Source organism: Camelina sativa, chromosome 1 (genome assembly GCF_000633955.1).
Source record: "Camelina sativa cultivar DH55 chromosome 1, Cs, whole genome shotgun sequence".
In the NCBI taxonomy this organism is placed as follows: domain Eukaryota; kingdom Viridiplantae; phylum Streptophyta; class Magnoliopsida; order Brassicales; family Brassicaceae; genus Camelina; species Camelina sativa.
Genome location: NC_025685.1, coordinates 1,232,123 through 1,257,587, shown reverse-complemented (window position 1 = coordinate 1,257,587; position 25,465 = coordinate 1,232,123). Strand labels below are relative to the sequence as shown.

Sequence of the window (25,465 nt, the reverse complement as noted above, 5' to 3'; positions counted from 1 at the left end):
GGTTGGCCATAAAGTAATTACACGAGACGTTTATGTAGGAGTCTCTACTAGATTTCTCCCTCCTCCTTAATCTCTTCCAGTTCCGGCCAATAATCCTCAATTGTTAAAAACAGACCAAGCTCTTCTTCAATCCTCCGAGTTCTTCTTGCCAGATAGGATCTACCACAGAGTTTCACCACCTCCTTCATAGTTTGCAAGTTATCTACAATATTGAATTTGGCTTCTTCTTCCAACTCCTCTAACGCAAGCCGTTCCCTGCATAGCACTTTCAACCTGGCAGCTCTAGGCTCACCTTCGATTCTAGCTTTCACTTCACGTTCCCTTCTTTCTAAAAGTTGCTTTTCTTTCTCCATTCTCATCATCACATCAGCTTTGTTACCACCACTCTCGTCGATAAGCTTTCTATATTTGGCCTTCACGATAGTATCTGCAAATCGAATCCTGATTGTTGCCGCACGAAGAGCCTTCGTAGGAGATAAGGGCATTAAACCTTGATCGAATTCGAATTTGCTCTCAGGCTTATCCTCTTTGCTCTGCTCTTTCACTGGATTTATCAAACGAGAAACCTTTTGGCCCAAGGTAACTCTCCCACAAGCTATCTTCGTCTTTACCGATTCCCACCTCAACTCAAAAAGCTTCTTAAGCTTCTTAGCGTTCTTGTGAAGCGAATTCTCAGGAGGATAATAGCGAATCGCATTCTCGAAGACTAATTGAACATCTCTGGGAAACTCTTCAGCAATATTGAGATAGAGATTCTTGGCGAGTTTGGACTTGATTGTGACGAAATCCATTGGCTTTGATATAACAGAGAAATAATTAGGGTTTTCAATGACAAGCTCCTCAAAACGCCAACCTAACCATTCGTCTCTCATCGATTCTAGTAAATTTAGACACAGATCATGCAAGGACAACAACTCGCGATCGCGATCCATCTTTTGCTTCTTCTTATTCGTATTTGCCTGATCAAGCTCTTCTACCTCTTCAGCTCCACGCTTCTTCCTCGATCGATTGGCTTCAGATCCAACGTTTATCCTAAGTTTGGATTCTGTAACCATTCTTACAAACACGATGACAACCCGACAGAGAACAGCACAAACCCCAGTTCAAACGGAGCGTCTTCGTTTGTTCGATTGAACTAGACACACGAAGAAAAGAACGATAGAGAGAAACTAGGGTTTTGAAGTTTATATGGAACTGTTTTGAAGTTTTTTAAAAGGAGTCACTCCTAATTACACATGAACTAGATAGGATAGGAGATAGAGAAAAGGAAATTAGTAATTTGATTATTAACAAAAAAAACTCCTAATCCAATATGGAGATGTATATAAATTACCAATTATCCCAATTTAAAAAAAAAAACCGAAAATAATACTTTCAAACTTCAGTTTTCCTTTTATTAAAACCAAGAATCTATTTTTATTTCCCTTTTCTTACAATTATATGAATTTAAATGTAACCCCTTGAGTTAAAGGGTAAAGATTACGTGTGACAAAAGAAAACTATGTGATTTCAAGAAGAAACCAAAGAGATGGCTCGTTTGAAACTCCGTGGACGGAGACGATGACCAGAGCCACTATTCATCTCAGAAGAACCATCAATGGCTAATCCTTTACCCCCAAAAGACAAGTATCTGTCCATAAAAGATCCCTTTTTCTTCATCGCTGGTGTTCTTCTCCCTAATTCCGAAGAAACCGTCTGAAACGGCGACGAGCAAGCCGACGACGGAGCTCCAGAGTAATCAGAAACCGCCGGAGGAGAGAACACGAATCTCGGAGATTCCTGAACCACGACACCTTTCATCAACCCTTGAGTAAATTTCAATCTCACTGATAAACTCGGGAGATCACCACTCTCTGTTCTCATCGGAAACGCTCTTTCTCCTCTGTTACAACCCGACGGCGAATACATCTCTCTGAGAGGAACACGACGGTTGTTGTTATCTCCTGAGAAACGTCGATTCTCCTCCGACTCTTCCTTCTTCGCCCACCGTAAAAGAAGCTTAAGACGCGCTCCTGTTCCCCCGCCGCCACCACCACCGCGGCGTTTGCGTTTAGAATGCGTGGAGATTTCAGTCGAACACTCACTGATCCCATCGAAACTCTCTCTGTCTGGACTTCTTAACTCAGCGGTGTGATCCGTTCTCGCCGCCGTGAATAGAAAAATCTCAGAATCAGATATCTCAAACGAAGTTCCTGGACTACCGCAGAATCCATAACGCTCTTCTCTAAACCTCGAAACGCTCTCACCGCAGTTTGTTCTCCCACCAGCGGCAACAAGCCGTTTGATCAACAACTCAGAAACGAGCGTTTTCGGCGTTTGCCGTTTAAGCAAATCAATGGCCGTCATCCCGTACGAATCAACGACGTTAAGATCAACGCCAGGGATTCTCAACAGACTCTCAACGACGTCAGGTCTAACGGCGTTAAGATTATCCATCACAGCTAGATGAACCACAGTTCTTCCGTTACAATTTCTAACGTTGACAATCTCAGAAAAGTCAACGGAACAGCTTCCTCCCCCTCCTGAGACTAACTTCTTCAGAAGCTCCATCTGCCGGTCCAACCGTTTAAACCCGGACGCAGCAAAACCAGAGACGACCGTGTGAAGAAACGTGTCACCATCTCCGTTAACAATGGAAATCAACGGTTGAGATTCGTTAATAAGAACCTCCACTACATCTAAATGACCCTTGTAAGCAGCTATATGTAACGCTGTGTTTCCATGGCTATCTTGAACCTCCATGATCGAATCATACTTGGATACAAGATACTTCACCACCTGAATTAATATCAATAAATAAGTCTATGCATTAAATTAATGTAAATAAAATGATTTGATTTGTGGTAGTTCTTACTTCGATTTGAGCTCTGCTAGAAGCAGAGTGTAACAGAGTAGAACCAAACGCATCTCTGAGTTTTGAAACGTCGTCGTATTTGCCAGAGGGTAAAAGTTCATCGAGGATTGTCACGTGTCCGCCTCTCGCGGCACTGTGGACTCCTCTTTTTACCATCTCCTCTTTTACTATTAACTGTTTCTCTGTTAACTTTTCGCCGTTGATTTCTTCGACGCCGGCGATATCAGCCGGTAACAAAGCGAAGTCGAGAACGAGACGGAACACGTCGTCGTTTCGACCTCGTGCGGCCGCGTAGAGGATATCAGTGACACCGTATTCTCCTTCACCGAACACGAGAAGTGGATCTCTCTCTAGAAGCTTCTTCACGAATTCTAAATCTCCGGCGGAAGCGGCGGTGTAAAGCAGCCAGCCGCCGTAGCCAGCTCTGATGAGGGAGTTATCTCCGTTCCCGATTTCGCACTCTTCTAGTAGTCTTTTAGCGACGCGGGAGCGGTTAAGAGCCACGTGGCAGTTGTTACCGTCTCCGTCGTCCCAGACGGTTTCGAGGCGGCGGATACGGCGGAGGGAAGTGAGTTTAACGAGGAGGTTTGTGTCTTGGTGAAGAAGCTCGATGACAACGTCGTATAGACCGTTCGCGGCAGCGCAATCGATCGGTGAAGCGTACCACCACTGGTCTCCGGTGCTTTCCCACCGGAGAGGAAATATCGGCGGTGGCATTTCCGGTTTAGATTTGGAACCGGGTCTTACTCGGTTTTTGTTAAACCAAAAATTAAAGACTCTCTCAAAGATTAGAAAAAACAGAGCATATGTGATAAGGGAAATAAATAAAGAGAAAACAGAGGAAGTAGAATACAAAGAAGAATATGAATAGTTTGAAATCAATGGAGATATATTTGTTTACGACGCACACAAAGTGATGAAGCAGAAGGCAACAAAAAAAAAGGAGAAGTCTTGAAGATCGTGTTGTTGTGGCGGAGACGGACGGAACTTGTGATTATGTGTTACCAGAAAAAAAGTATAAAAATAGTAATTTTGGGAGCATCGAAGATATACAAGATTCCTTCATTCCCCGTGAGTGGACCATATCTGACGGTATTTTATCATTTTATCATTTGTTAATCTCTTTTTTATGATCTTCAAAAGATTAAAAAGTTTAAATTTCGAGAAAAAAAAGAAAGAAGAATGTGTAAAGAATATTATTCTGCAGCAAGAATTTTTGTTTTGGTTTTTCGAGAGAAATACGTAGCAGGATCTTGTTATGGTTTGTATATTTCAGGAAAGTTCAAAAGTAATAATTGAATGGATGTTTCATCTAATTAGACGCGTCGCTCGTTTTGTTGAAACCAGACGTGGAGCCGTGGAGGTATTATTTAATCATAGTAGGTTTTGTACTCTGTGCTCAATAAATCTGCAATTTGATAGATGTAGACCAAATAAAAAGCGCCCCCCTTGTGGCAGCTAGCTAACCACTTGAGGGCCCTTAATAATATCTACTCAATAATTCACTAAAAATGCATAATGATTCGTAGTTAAAGCTTAACCATCATTACGTGGTTGAAGAAGACTACTCAATTAGAAAACAAAAAAATCCTAAAAAGATATTTTTTTTTTTGTTTTGTTTGGGCTTTTGGGGTTAGTAATATGGATCTACCTTTCTGTCGGTGTGGAGTGTGGACGCATCCAAACGCACATGTATCTGTTCCCTAAACTCAATGCTTATATATTAAAGAAATTGTTTTTCCTTATATCTCATGTGTATAGATCTTGTAAGACTGGATCTTCCCTTAAAAAGATTTGAGTCAGAGCAGACAGCTTGCCGAGCCAACCTCTTTACTTTCAAGATTGTGTCAGAATCAATCAACTCCAGAGTTACAAACCTTAACAGCTATTCTTGTATTTGAAATAGAAGTTTCTCTTACCAATGACCAAAGTACTTATGAAGCTACACTACAATGTGGTTGAATGAAGAACACAATGGACATTTTTACGCATGATCTGATCTTGTCTTCTTTCTATAAAGCCTGGAGTGCACAAATTATCACAATCTACAATCTCCCCCTATTCAACAGTACCACAAATTGTCTAGCCTCTCTCGTAACCATACCGCAATAAACAGGTAAGAAGATGCCGAAAGAAAACACAGGTCCAGCCATAGTAAAAAATATCTCACTTTAAAGGGGCACTGAGTTTCACAGTCTTCATGATGTGTTCGATTCTCTCAGCGGATTCATGCATATTCTTCTTCTTGACCTCTTCCAAGAGCAGCAAACAAGTCCGGTGCCGCGGCGTGATATCTTGGCTAATCATCTCTTCGAATAGACAATACGCCCACTCACATATATTGGCTCTGCATAACCTCTGTATCAGAAAAGTATAAGTCGATTCATCGAGGCTGAGATGATGTTTAGTCACCATTTCTTTCAATAATTTCCCAACCTCAACTACATCTCCTCTCTTAAAACAAGATCTCAGCAACGGGTGATACGTATGAACATCCGGATCACAAAGCTTGGAACTCTCCATTTCCTTGAGAAGCTCAACCGCCTTGTGTTCCTCGTCGTGATGGCAGTACATAGCGATCATGGAGTTATAGGTAGATGTATTCATGGAAACACCAAGTTCTGGCATCTCAACTCTGAAAACCCGCTCAGCTTCTTCTAACCGACCAGCTCTAGCGAGCGTGTGAATCAAGCAGTTGTAGAAAAGAGCATCAGGTTTACAACCGGATCTTTTCATCCTTGTAGCAACCCGTAATGCCTCCTCAAACTCTTTCTGTGCATTAAGAGAAGCCATAATAGTCGTGTAAGTAATAGAATTCGGAGGAGACCCATTAGCTTCCATTTCACTTAGCATCTCATAGACCTTAATAAACTCAGACTGCTGGCAGTAACACCTTATAATCGTCGTATAGCTAATAACACATGGTTGAAACCCATGGCCTTTCATCTCTTGGATCGTCCAAAGAGCCTCCTCGACTCTATTTGCCTTACACCAACCGTGAATGAAGATATTAAACGTATGAGCATTTGGTGTAATGTGTGACTTAAGCTCTAGCAAAACTACCCGAGCCTGCTCGACACTTTTCTCCTTGCAAAGCGTATCGAGCAGCAGATTCATCGATTCTGTGTTCTTCTCCAATCCAAACTCACCCAATTTATCAAATATTCCCACTGCTTCTTCCCATTCCCCTGCACCAGCAAATCTCCTCATGATCTTAGCAACAGTGTTCAAAGTGACAAGTTTATCACCTCTCATTCTCTCCACAAACTCCTTCATCCGATCCCATTTCTTCGCCTTCCCGAGAATATCCACCGCCATATCGTAAGAGTCATTAGAATGTTTGTGCCCTTTACAAGTCTCAGCCCATCTCAGAACACCAAGAGCAGATCTCCAGTCATCTCTAAACCTATGAAGTAGCTTATGAACCAAACCATCAGAGAGATTGATCCTGGTACAGAGTTCATCGTTAGATAGACGATTAAAAACCTCATCTTCACTGTCTCTATCACCTGCTCTACCTACAATTACATTCCATATCTCCTCAGACTGTGAAGATTCATCAAGTGTCTGCTCCGAAACTGTAGAGAGATTCTTGATGAACGTAGAGGTAAGAGCGGTAGCAACCGAAGGTTTAAGGCGTAACAAGGTGTTTCCAATGCGATTCTGAATAAGGCAAGACATCAGGAGAATTCTAAAACCCAGAATCGAGGGTTCTTCAACTGCAACCACATAAAAGTCCAATTTTTATCGCCATAAATGAAATTCGGATCTCAACGGTGACATATAACGAACATAATTGAGACATTAAAACTCAAAAGCTCGTACCTGAGAGCTGGAGGCAATGGGAAAATGTGAGGACGACGACGGCCGTCTCGCCGGGAAATTTGACGAGGACTAAATCGCAGAGTAGGGTTTTTGGGTCCATAGAACATGACATGGTGGCCCATTTAAAGCCCAAATACCGTTTTGGTTTGAACACCGGTTAGGTTCTGTTTTCTGATGAATTATGTTGTCATTGAGACAAGCTTAAGTCTTCAAATCCACCCATTTATTAACAAGCTTCTTGTGCCTACTTACATTGCTTCATAATTTTTATGGCAACACTTAGACATAAATCGTATTTCCGGTCAAGCTTCTTCTCCTGTTTCACAGCTTTTCTCTACTGCACATATCTCTCTTGTCGAACAGCTGTTTGATCAGAGATAAAAATGTATGGTGAGATGGTTCATAGTCAGCATCAAACATGCGCTTGCGACTGGTTCTAACGGCCCTTTATCCTGCAGTAACAAGAATGGTTAAAAGAAGTATGATGATTGAAACAATAGTGATGGGGATGATTAGTAATGGTTATTTGATCAAAAACTCATATATACACAAAAGCTCATTAAGTCTTGGAAATCAATTTATTCTTACCTTCTGGTGCAAGAGACTGAGATGGTGGTGGCAACCATGCAGAAGCAAAGCCAGATTTTGCGATGACGGGAACTTTTCCATCCAATTTTCTCCACCAATCATGTTTGTGAGATTCCCAGTTGTAAGCCTGATATAGAATTCCTAATTCCTCTTAGATTCAATCTAAGGTCAAACCAAGATTGTACGTAAGTGTTAGACTATATCATATAAAGATGAGCTTACCTGGAGAATGATTTTCCATCCATCGCGTAGCCAACCTGATATAGAGAAGCAAAAGACTTAATAATTGCAGCTTTGAAACTAAGAACATGAAAACTCATGAACATAAGGCTTAATCCTAAACTAATTCCTTTGTAATACCGATATTAGTTTGGTAATTGAATTCATCAAAGACCTGCAAAAGTATCATGCTTTAAAAACAAGAAAGATGGAGCAACAATTTTGAACATAAAGTGGTAGAGTTAATAAAGAAGACAACAGACACTTACATTGTTATAGTAGCCCATGTCGACACAAGGTTCTGTAAAACCGAAACCTTAAACACTAATTAGGTGGATTCAACAATAACCTGCATCCAGATAGATAGCATTTAAGATAGATCAACCAATAAGTGATATGCGTACTGAGACACAACTCAGTAAGTTCTGAAGCAGCAAACTAATCAAAACGAACTTTTTATAAATGTGACAATGAAGAGGAAAAAGCAAAAAAACTGATATTAAGAAAATAGAGGCATATCGATCAGATGGAATGAAATCAAGTGTTTTATGCATACAAATAAATTTTCTAGGGGTGAAAAGAAGCTTCATACCTGATTAGAGAATTATATATTGAAGCTATTGAAGATGTCTACGCATGCTGGTTAGCCCTTTCCATTGTTTGAAGACGGAGTCCTGCAACGGTAAGAAATGAGATCCTTGCAGGGTTAACTAAACAGTTTAATTAAGCTATAAATATGCTATTAAGTGATGATACTTTCTGATACAGAGCGCATTTACCTGAAAATTCTAGCAGATGTGGTGTGCTTCTTTTTGATGCAGGCAAATCTGGAGCTGTTGAGATCGGCATCAAATCACAGAACGCATTGGTTTAGTTTAGTTTTCTATTTATGAAGTACAAATATAACTACGTGAAACTAGATGCATTGCCTTCTTGTTCTCTGCTTTTTCACAGGTCAAGCTTAAAACTTGCGTGTGAGCAAGACCTCGTTTTGTCCAGTGGAGTAGCAGCGTTGCAGTTTCTGGTTCTGGCTTGACTTTCCATATTCAGTTTGGTATTGCTAGCTATGTTTTCAACACTCGTTTCCCTGCAATGCAGAAATCAACACACCCAAAGAAAACCGCAATTATAAGAGGAACGTAATACCATAGTTGGAGTGAATCAATCTGATTTTGAAACAATTTGGCGCACCTGTGTTGATTACTCACACGTGAGAAACCTGAAGTGGTGGTTGTTTTATATCTGTTCCGACGTCAACATCCCCGAGATTACTGTTGAATGAACAAGAAGAAAAAGCATTATAATGGTTTCTTATCTCACATAATTACAGTAAGATCTCACAAAGAATGATATAGATACCTAGCATATGCGGTCTTGTTGTTGATCTCTGCATCCTTGGTTGGCTTGATACTCGTGAATCAGATTGGTAGAGAGATAGCCAGCTATGATCATCAACTTGTCTCCATGAGAAAACTGCCAGTGGTGGTTTGGGAAAGGAATGTTCTCCTTGTTTTATACCTCTAACGTTTGTATCCCGGAAATTACTGTTAAATGAACAAGAAGAGAAAAAAAAAGGAATCAGAATGGCCTCTCATGATCTCATTTAATTAAATACCATATGATCTCACAAAGAATGATATAGAACCTGGATTTAATGTTGATCTCTGTGCTAGCTAGTAACACTCGATTCCCTGCAGTCAGAGAAAAATGGTTATTTGAAATAAAAGCTTGAAAGAAGAGTGAATATGATTTGAAACAGAACCTGGAAGGGGTCTTTTTATTCTTGGACGTTGCTTATGGTCTCATTCATGGATTTTAGTAGAGCTAGCTGTGTTCGTAACACTCGTTTCCCTGCAGTCAATGAGACAATCAATCAACACAAGAAATTAAAGAAAACCATCAATTACTAGAATATCAATCAAAAGATGAGATAAAAGAGAGTTACGCCATGGAAACAACAAGGTCCTCCCATCCTCAGCTGAATTGCCTAGCTAATCTTTCAGATGCCCGCATCCCGGAGAGATAACTGTTGAATGAACAAGAAGAAGAAAAAAACGAATTAGAACCTGGCCTTGTTGTTGATCTCTGCTTGCTTTGGTTAATTAGGGTAAGTTGATATTTCCTGAGGCTTGCTCTGTGTGTTGTAGCAACAGGTTCTGACACGGCTCTTTATCCTGCAACAACAAGAATGGTTAAAAAAAAAAAAAAAGTAGGATGAACGAAACAAAACCTTGAAGAATAGAGATGGATGATTTGAAACAAAACCTGGAGGGGCTCTTCTTCTTCTTGGACGTTGCTCGCTCATGGTCTCCTTCATGGATTTTGGTAGAGCTAGCTAGCTGTGTTCGTAACACAACACTCGTTTCCCTACAGTCAATGAGACAATCAAACACCACACGAAACCATCAATCACAAGAATATTAGACAAATTAAATAATAAGATGAGAGAGTACAAGCGAATTACGCCATGGAAACAACAAGGTCCCCCCCCCCAAACCTCACCCGTACCATATCTGAAATCATCAAAAGATTCAGAGAGTTCAATATTAGAAGATTCTGAGACCAAATTCTTATAACAATAACGAAATAATTAAAACTAACAAGGAATTATACATACTTTACACAGACGGATTAGAAGGTTTTTGTTTCCACTGCAGGCTCGTCAAACCCTAACTCACCCATAATCACATTAAATCCATCATCATCGAACAAAATCAATCTAAAAAAGAAAACATAAAAAACCAAAAAAATAATACGTACGACTCACACAATTTATGAGTCGCCAAGTCCATCAATCGATAGGTCAAATAAATCGATCAACGAGCACCTGTTTCACATAATCGAAAATAAAAAACCCAGTCAGAGATACAAAAAAAAAAAAAAACTACACGAAATCAAGTCAATTTATCATAAATTTACTAAGAACACATAACAAGAGGAGATACCTCTCTTCTCTGACTTGTTTGGGTACGTTTGTTGCCTGCTCTCTCTCTCTCTCGTCGACATACTCCTCGAATCTATCTCTCTCTCGCAACTTTTGTTTCTCATAGTTGTGCCTTTTTTTTTTTTCTCTTCTCCTAGTGAAGAAGAGTCTCTCTGATGATAATTTGATTTCTCAGTCTCATCAGTCTCTCAGGGAAGAGTGTATTATTTTATAAAGGGTTGAGAAAAGAAGAAAAGGAAATTCCTATTCCTATTTCTTTTTTATGTTTTGGTCATCTAATTCCTATTCCTATTTCCTTTATTCCAATATTAAATTTTCTTTTATTATATAATAATAAAACCAACACACATGGGACAACATTAATTTAAAGTTAATATAAGCCCAAAAGCAAACTCTATAAATTTTAAAGCAACGATTTTTTTGGGACATACAGTCATATATACTGTCCTTATTTTTAAAAATCCCTGTATTAAAATACTTGCCAACCAATTCGATGTGATTAATAATCGTATTCAACCAAGAATATGAGTTTTATGCAAGGATGTGTATGAAACAATTGCATGGTTGAGATGCATTATATAGATAAGCGAAACTTCTTATGCTTCTGTGGGTAGAGAGTAGTATAAGACAAAAGGCAAACGAAAAAAGGCTTCATTAAAACACCGGTCTACAAATTCCCATCACCTCACATGAATGAGAATAGCAAAAACCATAACACAAAAAAAAAAACCAAGGTTTAAGTTCGAAGAAATTTTATTAGAAAAAACGACAAATTCAGACCAATCTAGGGATGAACATATGACTTTCCACTCCCCATCATTCGACATCTGCTTCTTAGATTTAGGCCTTTGACATGTGGACGATCAAATCGACCACACGGGAACTGTAACCCCATTCGTTGTCGTACCATGACACCAATTTCACAAACTTGTCGCTCAATGCAATTCCGGCCTTGGCGTCAAAGATGCTCGACCTGTTGTCACCAACGAAGTCAGTTGAGACAACATCATCTTCGGTGTATCCAAGGATTCCCTTTAGCTTGCCTTCAGATTCCTCCCTAAAAATTGGTAGTAAAAACACTGTTTTAGTTACTTCGATGATCGTTACTGGAACACAAGGAAATTGAATTATTATTCTGTGCCCAAAAAGCTTACTTGATAGCCTTTTTGATTTCATCGTAGGTAGCAGCCTTCTCGAGTCTGACGGTGAGGTCAACAACTGAGACATCCACAGTTGGAACACGGAAAGACATTCCAGTCAACTTTCCGTTAAGGGCTGGAAGCACCTTTCCGACAGCCTTAGCAGCTCCAGTGCTGCTGGGAATAATGTTGAATGAGGCAGCTCTTCCACCTCTCCAGTCCTTCATTGATGGACCATCAACAGTCTTCTGGGTAGCTGATGGTGGGAATAATGTTAAAAAGCATATCCATTAGGTCACAAAATTTTCACATGTTGCCCCGAATAGTCTGTAATAAATTCCTTGATGATGGAGAAATTTACCAGTGATTGAGTGGACAGTTGTCATAAGACCCTCAACAATTCCAAACCTGTCGTTGATAACCTACACAAAGAAACCAAAGATTGCTAATGAAAACTATTCACTTGAAGTTTGAAAAACAGTCAAATTTGATCTAACTTATCAGATAATATATACCTTGGCAAGGGGAGCAAGGCAGTTAGTGGTGCAGCTAGCGTTGGAGACAATGTCAAGGTCAGACTTGTATTCGTGCTCATTGACACCAACAACAAACATAGGAGCGTCTTTGCTGGGGGCAGAGATGACAACCTTCTTGGCACCACCCTGAACAAACAACAAGTCACTCATTTAGTTGAATGGATAATAAAGAAAATACAAGCAGGAAACGATTACCATCCATACCAAACATAGTATAATCAAATCAAACAAGACAAACCTTCAAGTGAGCAGCAGCCTTGTCCTTGTCAGTGAAGACACCGGTAGACTCAACAACGTAGTCTGCACCAGCCTCGGCCCATGGGATGTCCTCAGGGTTCCTTCACAAAAACCAAAAAAACTAATGAGACTGAAACTCCCAACTGATATAAAATATGCATAAAGACAGATAAAGGACCATAGATGTACCTAATGCCGAAAACAGTGACTGGCTTCTCACCGAAGAGAAGGGTCTTGTCATCCTTGATCTTGAGTTCATTGTGCTTCCATTGGCCGTGAACACTGTCGTACTTGAACATGTAGGTCTGCAGCAATCAAACACAGAGCAATCATTAGTTTCACACATGATCCAACCAGCTAATCAAGATGAAAAGAGAAAACTGAACTATTTTCAAATCTGAGCTCTTAAACGAATCATAAAACACATGCATAAACGTGGATAAAAATATATACGATTAATCAAAATCAAGAAGACGAAATAAGGAGATCTGAATGACTAATTGAATCCTATAATCAACAGCTAATATTAATCAAAATCAAAATCCAATAATCGAATCAGCGTTAAAACCAAGGAAGAAAACACTAACCATGTACTCAGTAGTGATGAAGGGGTCGTTGACGGCAACGAGCTCAACATCGTCCCTCTGAAGAACAACCCTAGCGACCAAACGACCGATTCTTCCGAATCCTAGCGATTACACAAACCCCAAGAGTCAGATTTTAGATCTAGATATACGAGAGAAACAACAAAACCTAACAAAAATATAAAATCAATCCGAAACTCACCGTTGATTCCGATCTTAATCTTCTTGTCAGCTACAAGGGAAAACAACAAAGAAAAAAAAATTCCAAAAACGATCAGATCAGAAGACACAACATCGTAAATATCAGTGACGAGCTAAGAGATTTAGGAAAAAAGAGACTCACCCATTGTTTGAATCGAAAACGAGAGAGAGAGGTTGAAGATGAGATTCACAGAGAGGAAGAGAGAGATTTTACAATGTGATGAGATGGTGAGTGAGAAGGCTCCGTGAAGGGCTATTTAAAAGAGTGAAGAACGTGAAGAAGGGGTTGGGAAAGATCTAGTGGCTGAGAATTTTTCTTGGGAAAAAAGTCAGATCTGATTCAATATTTTTCTTAACTAAATGACCTAATTACCCATGGACACTTTGCCTTATTTACAGTTGTATCCATGTTATTTTGGCAAGTGTCGTCATTCCTGAGGCGATACGTGGCGTATGCATCTCACGCGCTGATCTAGAATATTCTTTAAATCTTCGAATGGTTCGGGGTCGGCATGAAACTTAGCGTATTTTGGACATGCTGCTCTGCGCCGGCCAGTGTTTGACTGCCACGAGTTCACGAGATGCCCATGTTAGTAGACGATTTCCATTTTTCTAGAACGTAACGCCCAAATAATATATTCCAAGAAAAATATAAGTCAATTATCTTGTGATACTTTTCCTTATAAAAACTAAGAAAATATTGATGTGTAGTGGACTTATATAAATTTGGAAAGTTTGATATGATTTCCAATATTTTCAACAACAAAAAAAGATGTATATTTTGTTTTGTGTAAAAATTATTCAAAACCAAAAATTGTGATGGGTGATCTAATGAAAATAACAAAACCAACAAAACATAAATTCTAGATCTAGATATACGAGAGAACCAACAAAACCTAACAAATAAATAAAATCAAGTATATTATCTAAAGGCCTAAATTTATACATGCGAGTATGTGACATTCATTTCAAAACTTACAACTGTACATTGTTGTTCTTGTAATGTAGGAAACCCTCTCCCAATAGAAAGCTAAACCTATACTAGAGCTTATGATATGACGGATCTTGTTTTACTTATAGAAGCTTCAAAATTTGGTGAATACGGAATAGTCATGATATCTCTTGCGCAACGCAAATGAAAGAGATGCAAGGATCGGCCGGTCTCCTTGGGAGTCTCTGGACGGCAAGAGTAGTGATTCTCGTTCTACATATCCCTTATTAATGCCATAGATATATGAAAGCGCTAAGGAAAAGATTATAGAACTCACGTCCATCAGCCCATCACTGATCCAACTCTAACCTCTTTGAAAACGTTGTTGTTTGGACCAGCCAGACGAGCAGTCACTACTCCTGGAAAGAAAAGAGTAAAAATGATAATATATAGACACCAGATTCTCCATTAACGTTCGCTGTTATTAAAAGAAAAATACTTAGTTTCACTTTTTTTTTCACCTCCTCTCTTCTCAACCAATTAGAATCTTCTATTTAATATTTTATTTAAAAAAAAACTAAAATTAACTTAAAAAACAAAATAAATTAAGTAAACAAATTTTGTATCTTTGTAATTAAAGAAATTTAAATATTTGCTTGGTTTAGATTTTTAAAATTAGAACAAAATTATGTGTCGATTTGGGTTTACAAATAAGGTTATTAGAGTTTAGATTTTACAATGAAAACGAAATTATATGTCGGTTTGGGTTTACAAATGAAGTGGTTAGGGTTTAGATTTACAATTAAAACAAAATTATATGTCGGTTTGGGTTTACAAATAAGGTGGTTAGGGTTTAGATTTTACAATATAACAAAATTATATGTTGGTTTGGGTTTACAAATGAAATGGTTATGGTTTAGATTTTACAATTAGAATGAAATTATTTGTCGGTTTGGATTTAAAAATGAGATGGTTAGGATTTAGATTTTACAATTAAAATGAAATTATATATCGGTTTGGGTTTATAAAAGAGCGGTTTAAGTTTTTAATTTTATAATAAATGTTACATAATTTATTTCCTTATTTTATAAGGGGTGAATGAAGAGATTCACCTCTATAGAACGTAAGTGTTGTTCTAAAACTAACTACAGTTAAACCTCTATAAATTAATACTATATAAATTAATAAACACTATAAATTAATAAATTTTGTTAGTCCCAAGTCGGGACAGTGTAAAAATTAACAAAATTCGATAAGATAATAAGATAATAATTTTTTTTGAAATCCCCATGTAAAATATGGTCCCAATAATATCATAAATTAATAATCATGTAAATTTACATATATATGTATATATATATACATATAGTAAAGTATGTTTTTCTTAAACCTCATATCTATAAAAAAATTGTTATGTTGTATCTTCAAACTATAATGATATAAAATATTCTATAACATTTCATAAAACAGCTAAAACTTTGGGTTAAAGTTTTCAATTTCTAAATATGTATAATTTACATTTTCATAGTTTGATATACTATTAAAATATGATAATTGATATTCTTATTCATAAATTTGAATATTTATGTCATGTGTGTAAGTGAATTTGTCTATAATATTTGTAATTCATTGTCAATAATATTTTTTAATTATTTCAAATTCCAATACCTTAAAATTTACAACATCCAAAATTCTAATCTTATTTTACAAAAATTGTCTCAAATCATAATTTAAAAAAAAAAATAAACAATTAAAATATATCTATAAATTAATAATTATTAATTTACACTATAAAATAATTATTATTAATTTATAGATAAATTAATATCACTATAAATTAATAAAATGTCTTGGTCCCAACATTATTAATTTATAGAGGTTTTACTGTAGTTAAGCTATTATGGTATTTGGTTGGAAGATATTATGAATTTAATGGTTCATTTATATAATTTCTTAGCACCAATAAAAACACTAAAAACATAATTTAATGCATTTAAAAGAACATTTAGAATACAACGACGACCAATAGATATAGAGAAGTTGATGAATATTTTCATCTGTTAAACATATTAATAATCATCGAACTAAACCTTTATTTTCAGCCATTAACAATAGAAGAAAAAAAATGATCATGACACATGCAGTCACGCACCACCAGACTGTCCACGTCCCGCACAACCAGCAAATGAATCATCACCATCTTTTTCAATCGAGAGAGCCATGCATGCTAAATTATTAGTTTAATCAGATGCGCTACCACCAGAATGGTCACATCCCAAACTACCAGAAGATGAACTACCACCGTCTTTCACCATTAGTGGGAAAAACATTTCATGTAACTCGACAAGCGCTTGGTGCCTTCGCTGCATATCCTTCATGCTCAAGCCTTCCTCAGGAATGTTCCACCACATTTTGTCTAACTTTTTTTCCTTCCTTGATTTCTTTACCTCTTTCAGCTTATCTAGATCTAGTGCAAGCTCCTCCTCAAGTGCTTCCATTTTAACTATGTCGTCATGGATCCTTTGTTTCTTATAAGCTTCCACTAGCAGTCCCGTATGGCCTTTGGCAAAAAGTTCTTGTCCCGAAGGGTTCTTCAACCGGGCAGCCACTTCGTTTATGGACGGAAATGCGAACGTGTACGGCTTTCCAGCTTGAGAGAAAACCAAGATAGCAACTTCGACGTCACACATTGATACGAGCTCGTTCAATTTCTTGAAAATTCCGCCTTTACGTTTTGAGAACGCAATCATCCTATCACCATAGTTGTCAACCTTCTTCATCTCGATCTTTTGCTTCCCCTTTGTTTTTCTTCCCATTCTTTGATTCAGAAACCGAATTGCTTGATATCTAGTAGGTGTTTTAGTTTTATGTCATGATAAAGCCGGACATTGGGTACAATCTATTTATAAGAAATGAAAGAGATACATATATGTTATGAAGTTAATAAACACTTAATGTAAATCTAATGAAGATATTGACTAATTAAGAAATTTGACTAACCATTTTGGCAACCACTTTAACATATACAAAAATCTTTCACATCTTTAATTAATGAGTCAACAAACTATTGTATATATCAGTATTCGAAAACGAGTTCTAGGCGTCCGCCTCCACTCCGTCTAGGCACTAGGCGTTGTAGCACCGCCTAAAATTATAGTATCATTATTTTAGTGTATCTTTAAAATTTTAATTACACAAAATTAAAATTTATAAGGTTTATTTCTATAAACATAATTACAAATGTTTGATATGTTATTTTAATTGAATTGAAATAATGTTTTTATCTATTTTTTGTTTTTGATTTAATATTTTTATTATTCTTATATATATTTTTGTATAATTATGTATATAACATCATATATAATAGTTTATAATATAAAAACCAAAACCGCCTAAAATTGCCTAAATTTCGAGTAGGCGTTAGGTGTTGGATCACCGCCTAATTAACGCCTAACGTTTTCTTGAATACTAGTATATATCAATATCATGGTTATCGAATTGGTGTAATGGCTGGTCACCCAAATGACCATTCATTGAAGAATTATTGATTTTTAGGTAACAAGCTTGAGTAACCCTTAGAGGTAACATATATCAACATAGTTTCAAAACAAAAATAAACAGAAGTCACTACTATGTACAAGAAAAAATATCTAGAAGGATGGAATATTAGATAGTTCATCTCCAAAAGATTGATGTATAGAAGATTTTATACATTTTAAAAAAACAATGATTACTGATTTAAAATTAATTATTTTCTCTCACCAAATATATATTATTTAATTGTAGACCAATAACAGTTTAGAAATTTAAATGATGATTTCTTCAAGTTTTATGGAACAAATAAAATATTCCAAAATATCAATTTATCAAGGAGAGAGAGAGTAACAATTGTGCAAAAAAAACATATATATATATATATATATGTCATCAAATGTAAGTCCACAAAAATATATTACATTCGGGATTTAAAATGTTGTGGTTGTAAAATGGCGAATTTACAGTTTGATATCCAGTATGCCATAAAATATGTAAAATTTTGAAATTTCTAAAATTATGTAACATGAAATACATCTAAAATGGTTCGATCTCTCATATATAGGTTAAACTTATAAGAATCCACCAAATCTGATGAAATTTTTATGCTTCATTTGAACATTTTTAAAAAATCCCTCACTTTAGAATTTAAAATCACGTATAGTTGAAATAAATTTCTTTTATGAAATTTTCGTAATCAGTGTAAGTCTGTAAGAGTAAGAGTGTAATAATAAGACCATCGGTTAGGTTACTCATTCAAAGACATCTTCGTTTTCATTAGATAAATAAATTAAATATAAATAAATAAAATCTATTAGAGGAGAAAATAGGTGTGACAAAGCTAAAAGCAGACAGGTGAAGTACGTAACCACTACTAGATCCCAAAAACAGACAAGAGAGATTTGTCACGACGAAGATGATGGGTGTGGTGAAGTCGGCGATTGGTGATATGTTGATGACCTTCTCTTGGGTCGTACTCTCCGCAACCTTCGGAATTCAGACGGCGGCGATTATCTCCGCCGGCGATTTGCAGGGTATCGCTTGGGCTCCGTTGGTGATCTTGACGTTGATGATTTTCGTTTACGTCTCGATCTTCACTATTATCTTCGGCGGTGCTAGCTTCAATCCTACCGGAAGCGCCGCCTTTTATGTCGCTGGTATCCCCGGCGATACTCTTTTCTCTTTGGCCATTAGATTACCTGCTCAGGTATACAATTCTTAGATCCAAATCATTTCTTTATTTGAGTCTAAATTATGAATTTTTATCACTTCCTGTTCTACTTGATTTAGTCAAATATCTGTGATCTGTGATAGTTTCTTTCAAATAGGTATATAGGTTTGTGTTTTTTCTGAGAATTAGAATCTGGTTTTGTATGAAATCTATATAGTATATGCTTTTTCGTGATATTTGTCCCCACTTGTATCCCCATTTTAGTTTTGTTGCTTAGTTTCATCCTATCATTTTGGTACAATGAGTCTGATCTTCTGTTGTTTGTATATGCCTACTTTGATCTTGTTAATATAGGTCAGGTTTGAGTTTTCTTGTAAAGAAGAACACAGAAAGAATCAGATTCTCTTACTAACTTTTTACGTTTGTTTGCTGATCTATGTGTTTACCACTTAATTAAAGTAGGAAAAGAAAACCTTATCTTCCTTTGTTTGTTCCTTAGCTTTCTCTGAAGCTTCTTGCGTGTTCCCTGCTGGGTATAACATAAAGAGATGGAAAGACTATTAATTGTAAAAGTTGGTAAACCTGATTTAGCAAGGAGTAAATTGTACTCTTTGGAGACTTAAATCGAGCAAAATGACTTTAATTCCTTTTGGCTGGAACAGAAATAAACCTTCTTTTCCCTGATTCTTGATTTTGATATCCTTTTGCTGGAAAATGTTTGAAAAGCAAATGTGAAATGTTTTTTGGTGGTTCCAGGCAGTTGGTGCTGCAGGAGGTGCATTGGCCATCATGGAGTTTATACCAGAGAAGTATAAGCATATGATTGCAGGACCTTCCCTTCAGGTTGATGTGCACACTGGAGCTATTGCAGAAACGATCTTAAGTTTTGGTATTACCTTTGCGGTTTTGCTAATTATCCTCAAGGGTCCACGGAGAATGCTCGCTAAGACGTTCTTGCTTGCTCTTGCAACCATCACATTTGTTGTCGCCGGGTCTAAATACACTGGACCAGCCATGAATCCTGCCATTGTAAGTACACGTTATGTCTTATTATGTTGCCTGATATACATTCAGTATGCTGTATGCATACTCACGTCATGTCACATGCTCTGTTTTCCCCCTCATAAGCCTGTTTCTCCTATTATTAGTTCATTCTATAGTAACCACCAAAGGTTGTGTCACGATTGACTAATGCTTACTTATGTGCTTCTTCTTGCACTGTGTTTTATCATCCAGCATGCTGTATGTATCCTCAAATATTGATAAGCTTTATAACCGTCTTGTGTTTTGCAATGTAGGCATTTGGGTGGGCATACATGTACAGCTCCCACAACACATGGGATCATATCTACGTCTACTGGATTAGTTCCTTCGTAGGAGCATTGTCTGCTGCATTGCTCTTCCGTTCTATCTTCCCTCCACCTCGACCCCAGAAGAAGAAACAAAAGAAAGCTTGAGGAAAACCCCAATTGTGAGAGTCCACCACCAGTCAGGTCCTTCACCGGTTTGGGCTGTAGAAAGACTACAAAAAAGTTGTTCCATTCTAAAATAAGGAGACTACAAAAAAAAAAAAGTTAAAATAAAAATCAAAGTCTCCTTGTTATTGTTTAGATTCACTCGCATATTTTATAGATTTATAAGGACGTAACCTTTTATCTTGTTTGTTCATAAATCAAATCATTCAGACTCTCTTCCGGTTTGGAATCGATTTTAGTTTATCAATATCTGGTTTAGTTTGCTTCTATTCGGTTCATTCCTCTAATTTGTTTGGCTTGGTTTTCTTTTCCGGTTCTCTCTAATTCGCCTAACCTATTTTAATATTGTCTTAAGCTTTACACTAAAATCAGCTTTTCGTGGATGTAACCCAATTAATTCTCTTCTCTTCCGTAATCTTTAAATCATATAACGACGTAACGTCTTTGTTTTGGTTCCTATCGTTCACGCAAATTCTCCGATTCAGATCTGTGTGGCAGAATTTGAATCGAAGCAAAGGATCAACCCGGTAAGCAACCCCGCAACTTGCTATCAATCGCCGATCTGGATCCGTTAAAGGATCCGTCGCAGTCCTTGAAGACATCGGCGTCCTCCGCCACCGGAAACAAGATCCGTTACCGTTCCCCTTCCGCTTCTGAGCTATTGGAGTCAGGACTAGCCACCGGATTGTCCGGTAACCATTCTCCTACTTCCGACTCTCATCAAGGTCTTCTCTCTATCGACGGAGGGAAAATGACGGCGAAGCGAGCGATCGGACGGCACGAATCTCTTGCCGATAAGATCCATCGACATCGAGGTCTTCTACTTGTGATTTCGATTCCCATTGTGTTGATCGCTCTTGTGCTTTTGTTAATGCCGGGGTCGTCCACGTCCGTCTCTGTCACGATGAAAAGCCACGAGGGAGGTTCGAATTCGAGGGGTCCCAAGAATTACGCTGTGATTTTCGATGCTGGAAGTTCTGGAAGCCGTGTGCATGTTTATTGTTTCGATCAGAATTTGGATCTCGTTCCTTTGGAGAATGAGCTCGAGCTCTTCTTACAGGTATTGCTCTTCTTTCGTTTTGATAGTTTAGCATGTTGGAGATATTATGCCTAAGTTTCGCTTTTTCGGATAATGGCACAAGAATGACCTTTTGCTGGCAATTCTAGATTGATCTTAAGCTGTTCGTGATATTAGATTCCTATTCTAGTTTGTGATCAATGCTGCGATAGTCTTAGCTAAGTTTCTGTTGTTGGTTTTGGAAACGTGCGTGGGCTCTGTTTCTTTACTTTATTAAATTATGAAATAGTGGGAAACTTATATCTTGGTTCTTCAAGTTCCAAAATTGGCTTAAAACCTCTTCACTCCTGTAAATATGAAGCTTGAAGGAATGGGATTAGATTCCCTTTCTTCATTGTTTCATTGTACTGCAATGTTTTATGCACTTTGTTGGCATTTTATCTCACTCTTTTGTGTCTGAACGTTTACTCTATTTTCAGCTAAAACCAGGTTTGAGTGCATATCCTAATGATCCTCGGCAATCAGCGAACTCTTTGGTATCTCTTCTTGACAAAGCAGAAGCTTCTGTTCCCCGTGAGTTGCGTCCAAAGACTCCTGTCAGAGTTGGGGTATGGCAATGATTTCCTTTCACACAAATACGATCAGAGCTGTTAATGTTGTCATCCCTTTTTTATGTTAATCATTTGCACTGTTTTGTATTACATCAATTTCTAGGCGACTGCAGGTTTGAGGGCTTTGGGTCACAAAGCTTCGGAAAACATTTTGCAAGCGGTAATTTTTGTGTATATGACTTCTTAAACATGTGCCTGCTTCGCTAGCTTTTATGCTAAAATATAACTTTGTTTTAAGGTTAGGGAGCTCCTGAAAGATAGAAGCAGGCTTAAGACTGAGGCAAATGCAGTGACTGTTCTGGATGGAACTCAGGAAGGATCTTATCAGTGGGTATGTTGTAGGTCTTTCCAAGATTCATGTTATTATAAATTTGTATTTTCATTCTGTTATAGTACAGTTAGACTTTTGTGCCTGCATTTTTTGTGTCCGTATAGATCACTCAATTCTTTTTATCTTTCATCCTGAAGAGAAAGACCGATCTCTAATCTCCATGGATATTCTTGTTTTATCTTTAAAAACCTGTAGCAAGTAACAAAATGTTCATTCTGAAGGTGACAATTAACTACTTGCTAAGGACTTTGGGAAAGCCGTACTCAGATACAGTTGGAGTGGTTGATCTTGGAGGGGGCTCGGTTCAAATGGCATATGCTATATCAGAGGAAGATGCTGCAACTGCACCAAAACCATTAGAAGGCGAGGATTCTTATGTTAGAGAAATGTATTTGAAGGGGCGGAAGTATTTCCTCTATGTTCATAGGTTGGTACCTGTCATTGCTTGTGTACTTTGTTAGATCTTCTTTTGTTCTATTTTACATCTACACATAAAACTAGGTTTGATTTATCCTTTCAATGTTAATGCAATATCTTATCGTCTTGCTAATTGTAGCTACCTACATTACGGGTTACTTGCTGCCCGAGCTGAGATTTTGAAAGTATCTGAAGACTCCAACAACCCCTGCATCGTGACCGGCCACAGTGGTAAGTGAAAGCTAGAAGCCTAGAACTATGAAACAAGTGGGATCTATGCTGTAGCTCTAGTACATATCAGATTGCACTTTAAACTAAGTGATTCATTTCAGGTACTTATAAATATGGAGGAAACGCGTTCAAAGCCATAGGTTCTTCATCTGGTGCAAGTCTAGATGAATGCCGGCGAGTAGCTATTAACGCACTAAAAGTCAATGATTCACTCTGTACACACATGAAATGCACTTTTGGTGGAGTATGGAATGGTGGAGGCGGTGGTGGCCAAAAGAAAATATTTGTTGCATCATTTTTCTTTGATCGAGCTGCAGAGGTAATATTTTAATCGTCTTTTATTTGACTTTATTTAAGCACTTGCATAACATCATATTGTTGGACCACTAAGCCATCATGGAAAATAACATAAACGATGATGACAGGCTGGTTTTGTTGACCCAAAGCAACCTGTGGCTGAGGTTCGACCACTTGACTTTGAGAAAGCGGCCAACAAAGCTTGTAACATGAGAATGGAAGAAGGAAAATCGAAATTCCCACGTGTGGAGGAAGATAATCTCCCTTACTTGTGCTTGGATCTTGTTTACCAATACACTCTTCTCGTGGATGGATTCGGTAAGTTACACATTCCTGTTTTTTTCCTTCTCAACATACAGTTACTTACCAAAATCTCAGTTTACATATTAGTCCAGTAATAATTTTTGATGACCATGATAACGGGTAGTGCACATAAGAATTGGAATGTGTTAGATTTCTGATAGTTCAGTGATGTATCACATTATCATTGGAAGCCATGGTGAAAATATGTTAGAAACCAAATTGAGAACTCCTACTTGAAACGTATTTATTCCACAAAACAGGATTGAAGCCATCACAGACAATAACGTTAGTGAAGAAGGTGAAATACGGAGATTACGCCGTGGAAGCTGCTTGGCCACTAGGAAGCGCCATAGAAGCAGTATCCTCACCATGAGGAAGCCAATTTTGGGTATTTGCACAAATCCCCCATATTCTTTTGATTTCTCCCAAAATCTCCCCCAAGCTTTTTTCCTACCTCGAAATTTTGTTATTATCATAATCCTTAATTAGTTCCTTTACTATCGATTTTTGTTACAATAATCATCTAGAGAAAAGAGTTTCGATTCTTAATATACCTAATTTTTATTTTGTAATCTAAAACTGCTTACGTGTCCTCTGTTTCTTGCTTATAAAATATTTTCCTTATTGAGGCGTTTATTTTTATTTTTGCAACTCTTTTATGCACTCACACTTATCTTCCAATTTGAGATTGTAGTGTTTGTCCATTAAGAATCTTCCATCTGTGTCTTATTTCAAACCTACAATAATTGGAGATTGGATTGATTGATTTATTAACCATGATATAATATTTCCCCATGTGTAGTCTATATCAAAAATTCCGATAAATTCCCAATTTAGGCCAATATGTTTTCCCTTGAGTTCTATGTTGGAAACTATTTTTGTCGATCAAAAGAAAAGAAAGAAAACGTCGAAGATAAGTGTGTGTGCATAAAGACTTGGAGAATTGGCATTGACCAGTCAAAGGTATTATAATAGATTGGAACTTATACGTTAGATCGATGAGTTGCCTTGTCATCACATAAACTGAACTACTTTTGATTTATGACCGTTTACACGCCCACCAATTCTAATCTCATGTCACCAACTTGACTTTGAAGACCAATGTTACACATTAAAGTCATTAACAATATTTCTTATAAATAATATAACGTTCATGTAAACTTCCATCGGATATTTGCTTCTAACACACGGAATTAAACAGATTTGAGTATCCTTGCACAGCTTATTAGCTTGCATATCGAAGGTTCGATTTTTTCTACATATCCATTGTAGACTGTTGTGCATGGCCAATTATAACATGTTAAAGAGATTTTTTCTTTTCTTTAATATACATGTAAAACTTAGGGTAGAGAAAAAGAAACAAATTTTGTCTTCGCGAAGTTTAAAGTAGAAGATGTTGATTGGTGAGTAGTTGCAAGCTTGACAAGTGGGTGTTCAAATTTGAGTAGAACAAGTAAGCGTTCATTGTATCTAGCCACACCAAGACCACACTTATTGATGAGGAGATGAACAAAAATCTATCATTTTGCTAGATATTTTCTTAATAGAAGGATCCATACCCCATATTTATGTGTATAATATTTCATATCTTTATCTTTATAAAGCAGAGAAAGATAGAGAAAGAGGAGGAAATAAGTGCTAAAAGTACAAAATACCATTCCTAAATTACGTAAAGAGACCCACTAATCAGCTAAGTTAGTACCCATCATTCCAGAAACCAAAAAAAGCAACCTCAAAAATATAAAGAGACTTGAGGGAAAAAAAAAGGAAGAAAAGGATGTCAATTATGATGCCCATTGAGAGAAATATCAAGAAATTTAGTAGAATTTAATATGTGTAAAATGAGAGAAAGAACATTACAAATCATTAATCGTCGATCGTAGATTTGAACCCATTACATATCTAGCTAGTTACCAAACATATTTGATGAATTATTGCAATCTTATAATACAATTGCAATTACCTGATCCATATATCGTTCTGTATCATGTTTTGTTTTTCAATTAAAAACAAAAAACA

The 25,465-nt window shown here is 37.2% G+C and overlaps 7 protein-coding genes and 1 long non-coding RNA gene across 13 annotated transcripts; 2 read left to right on the top strand and 6 right to left on the bottom strand.

Moving 5' to 3' along the window:
* Window positions 48-1,055, bottom strand: LOC104703275 (transcription factor GTE12-like). The gene has a single exon (XM_010419283.1). It carries the CDS (start codon window positions 1,053-1,055, stop codon window positions 48-50), a length of 1,008 nt encoding a protein of 335 aa, XP_010417585.1.
* Window positions 1,322-4,319, bottom strand: LOC104699018 (E3 ubiquitin-protein ligase MIB2-like). The gene is made up of 2 exons (XM_010414401.2): window positions 2,855-4,319; window positions 1,322-2,778 (listed from the first exon to the last, which is right to left on the bottom strand). The coding sequence occupies exons 1-2, from the start codon at window positions 3,569-3,571 to the stop codon at window positions 1,510-1,512; spliced, it is 1,986 nt and encodes a 661-aa protein (XP_010412703.1). The 5' UTR covers window positions 3,572-4,319; the 3' UTR covers window positions 1,322-1,509.
* Window positions 4,628-8,325, bottom strand: LOC109124878 (pentatricopeptide repeat-containing protein At3g04130, mitochondrial-like). Of its 2 annotated transcripts, XM_019244219.1 has the most exons (8): window positions 8,266-8,325; window positions 8,079-8,160; window positions 7,756-7,835; window positions 7,628-7,661; window positions 7,490-7,524; window positions 7,268-7,394; window positions 6,680-7,131; window positions 4,628-6,573 (listed from the first exon to the last, which is right to left on the bottom strand). In XM_019244219.1, the coding sequence occupies exons 7-8, from the start codon at window positions 6,789-6,791 to the stop codon at window positions 5,021-5,023; spliced, it is 1,665 nt and encodes a 554-aa protein (XP_019099764.1). In that variant the 5' UTR covers window positions 6,792-7,131; window positions 7,268-7,394; window positions 7,490-7,524; window positions 7,628-7,661; window positions 7,756-7,835; window positions 8,079-8,160; window positions 8,266-8,325; the 3' UTR covers window positions 4,628-5,020. The 2 variants fall into 2 exon arrangements, with proteins under 2 accessions (XP_019099764.1, XP_019099767.1); XM_019244222.1 differs by lacking the exon at window positions 7,628-7,661.
* Window positions 8,422-10,656, bottom strand: LOC104793790. Of its 5 annotated transcripts, none has more exons than XR_002037593.1 (11): window positions 10,432-10,656; window positions 10,247-10,313; window positions 10,104-10,155; window positions 9,951-9,999; window positions 9,752-9,853; window positions 9,432-9,660; window positions 9,249-9,337; window positions 9,132-9,177; window positions 8,846-9,030; window positions 8,678-8,757; window positions 8,422-8,573 (listed from the first exon to the last, which is right to left on the bottom strand). It is a non-coding gene; the product is annotated as an uncharacterized LOC104793790 (long non-coding RNA). The 5 variants fall into 5 exon arrangements; XR_002037595.1 differs by having other exon boundaries at window positions 9,995-9,999; XR_002037592.1 differs by having other exon boundaries at window positions 9,940-9,999; window positions 10,254-10,313.
* Window positions 11,054-13,344, bottom strand: LOC104793704 (glyceraldehyde-3-phosphate dehydrogenase GAPC1, cytosolic). Its single transcript, XM_010520142.1, has 9 exons — window positions 13,270-13,344; window positions 13,129-13,158; window positions 12,930-13,030; window positions 12,532-12,647; window positions 12,344-12,443; window positions 12,085-12,231; window positions 11,931-11,991; window positions 11,585-11,825; window positions 11,054-11,487 (listed from the first exon to the last, which is right to left on the bottom strand). Exons 1-9 carry the CDS (start codon window positions 13,271-13,273, stop codon window positions 11,271-11,273), a joined length of 1,017 nt encoding a protein of 338 aa, XP_010518444.1. The 5' UTR covers window positions 13,274-13,344; the 3' UTR covers window positions 11,054-11,270.
* On the bottom strand, window positions 16,299-16,893 carry LOC104703274 (agamous-like MADS-box protein AGL62). The gene has a single exon (XM_010419268.1). It carries the CDS (start codon window positions 16,872-16,874, stop codon window positions 16,299-16,301), a length of 576 nt encoding a protein of 191 aa, XP_010417570.1. The 5' UTR covers window positions 16,875-16,893.
* Window positions 18,403-20,469, top strand: LOC104793606 (aquaporin SIP1-1). The gene is made up of 3 exons (XM_010520038.2): window positions 18,403-18,799; window positions 19,520-19,792; window positions 20,062-20,469. The coding sequence occupies exons 1-3, from the start codon at window positions 18,509-18,511 to the stop codon at window positions 20,218-20,220; spliced, it is 723 nt and encodes a 240-aa protein (XP_010518340.1). The 5' UTR covers window positions 18,403-18,508; the 3' UTR covers window positions 20,221-20,469.
* Window positions 20,616-24,074, top strand: LOC104793537 (apyrase 1-like). The gene is made up of 9 exons (XM_010519931.1): window positions 20,616-21,298; window positions 21,736-21,864; window positions 21,971-22,027; window positions 22,106-22,198; window positions 22,420-22,625; window positions 22,755-22,846; window positions 22,948-23,165; window positions 23,272-23,461; window positions 23,707-24,074. Exons 1-9 carry the CDS (start codon window positions 20,990-20,992, stop codon window positions 23,817-23,819), a joined length of 1,407 nt encoding a protein of 468 aa, XP_010518233.1. The 5' UTR covers window positions 20,616-20,989; the 3' UTR covers window positions 23,820-24,074.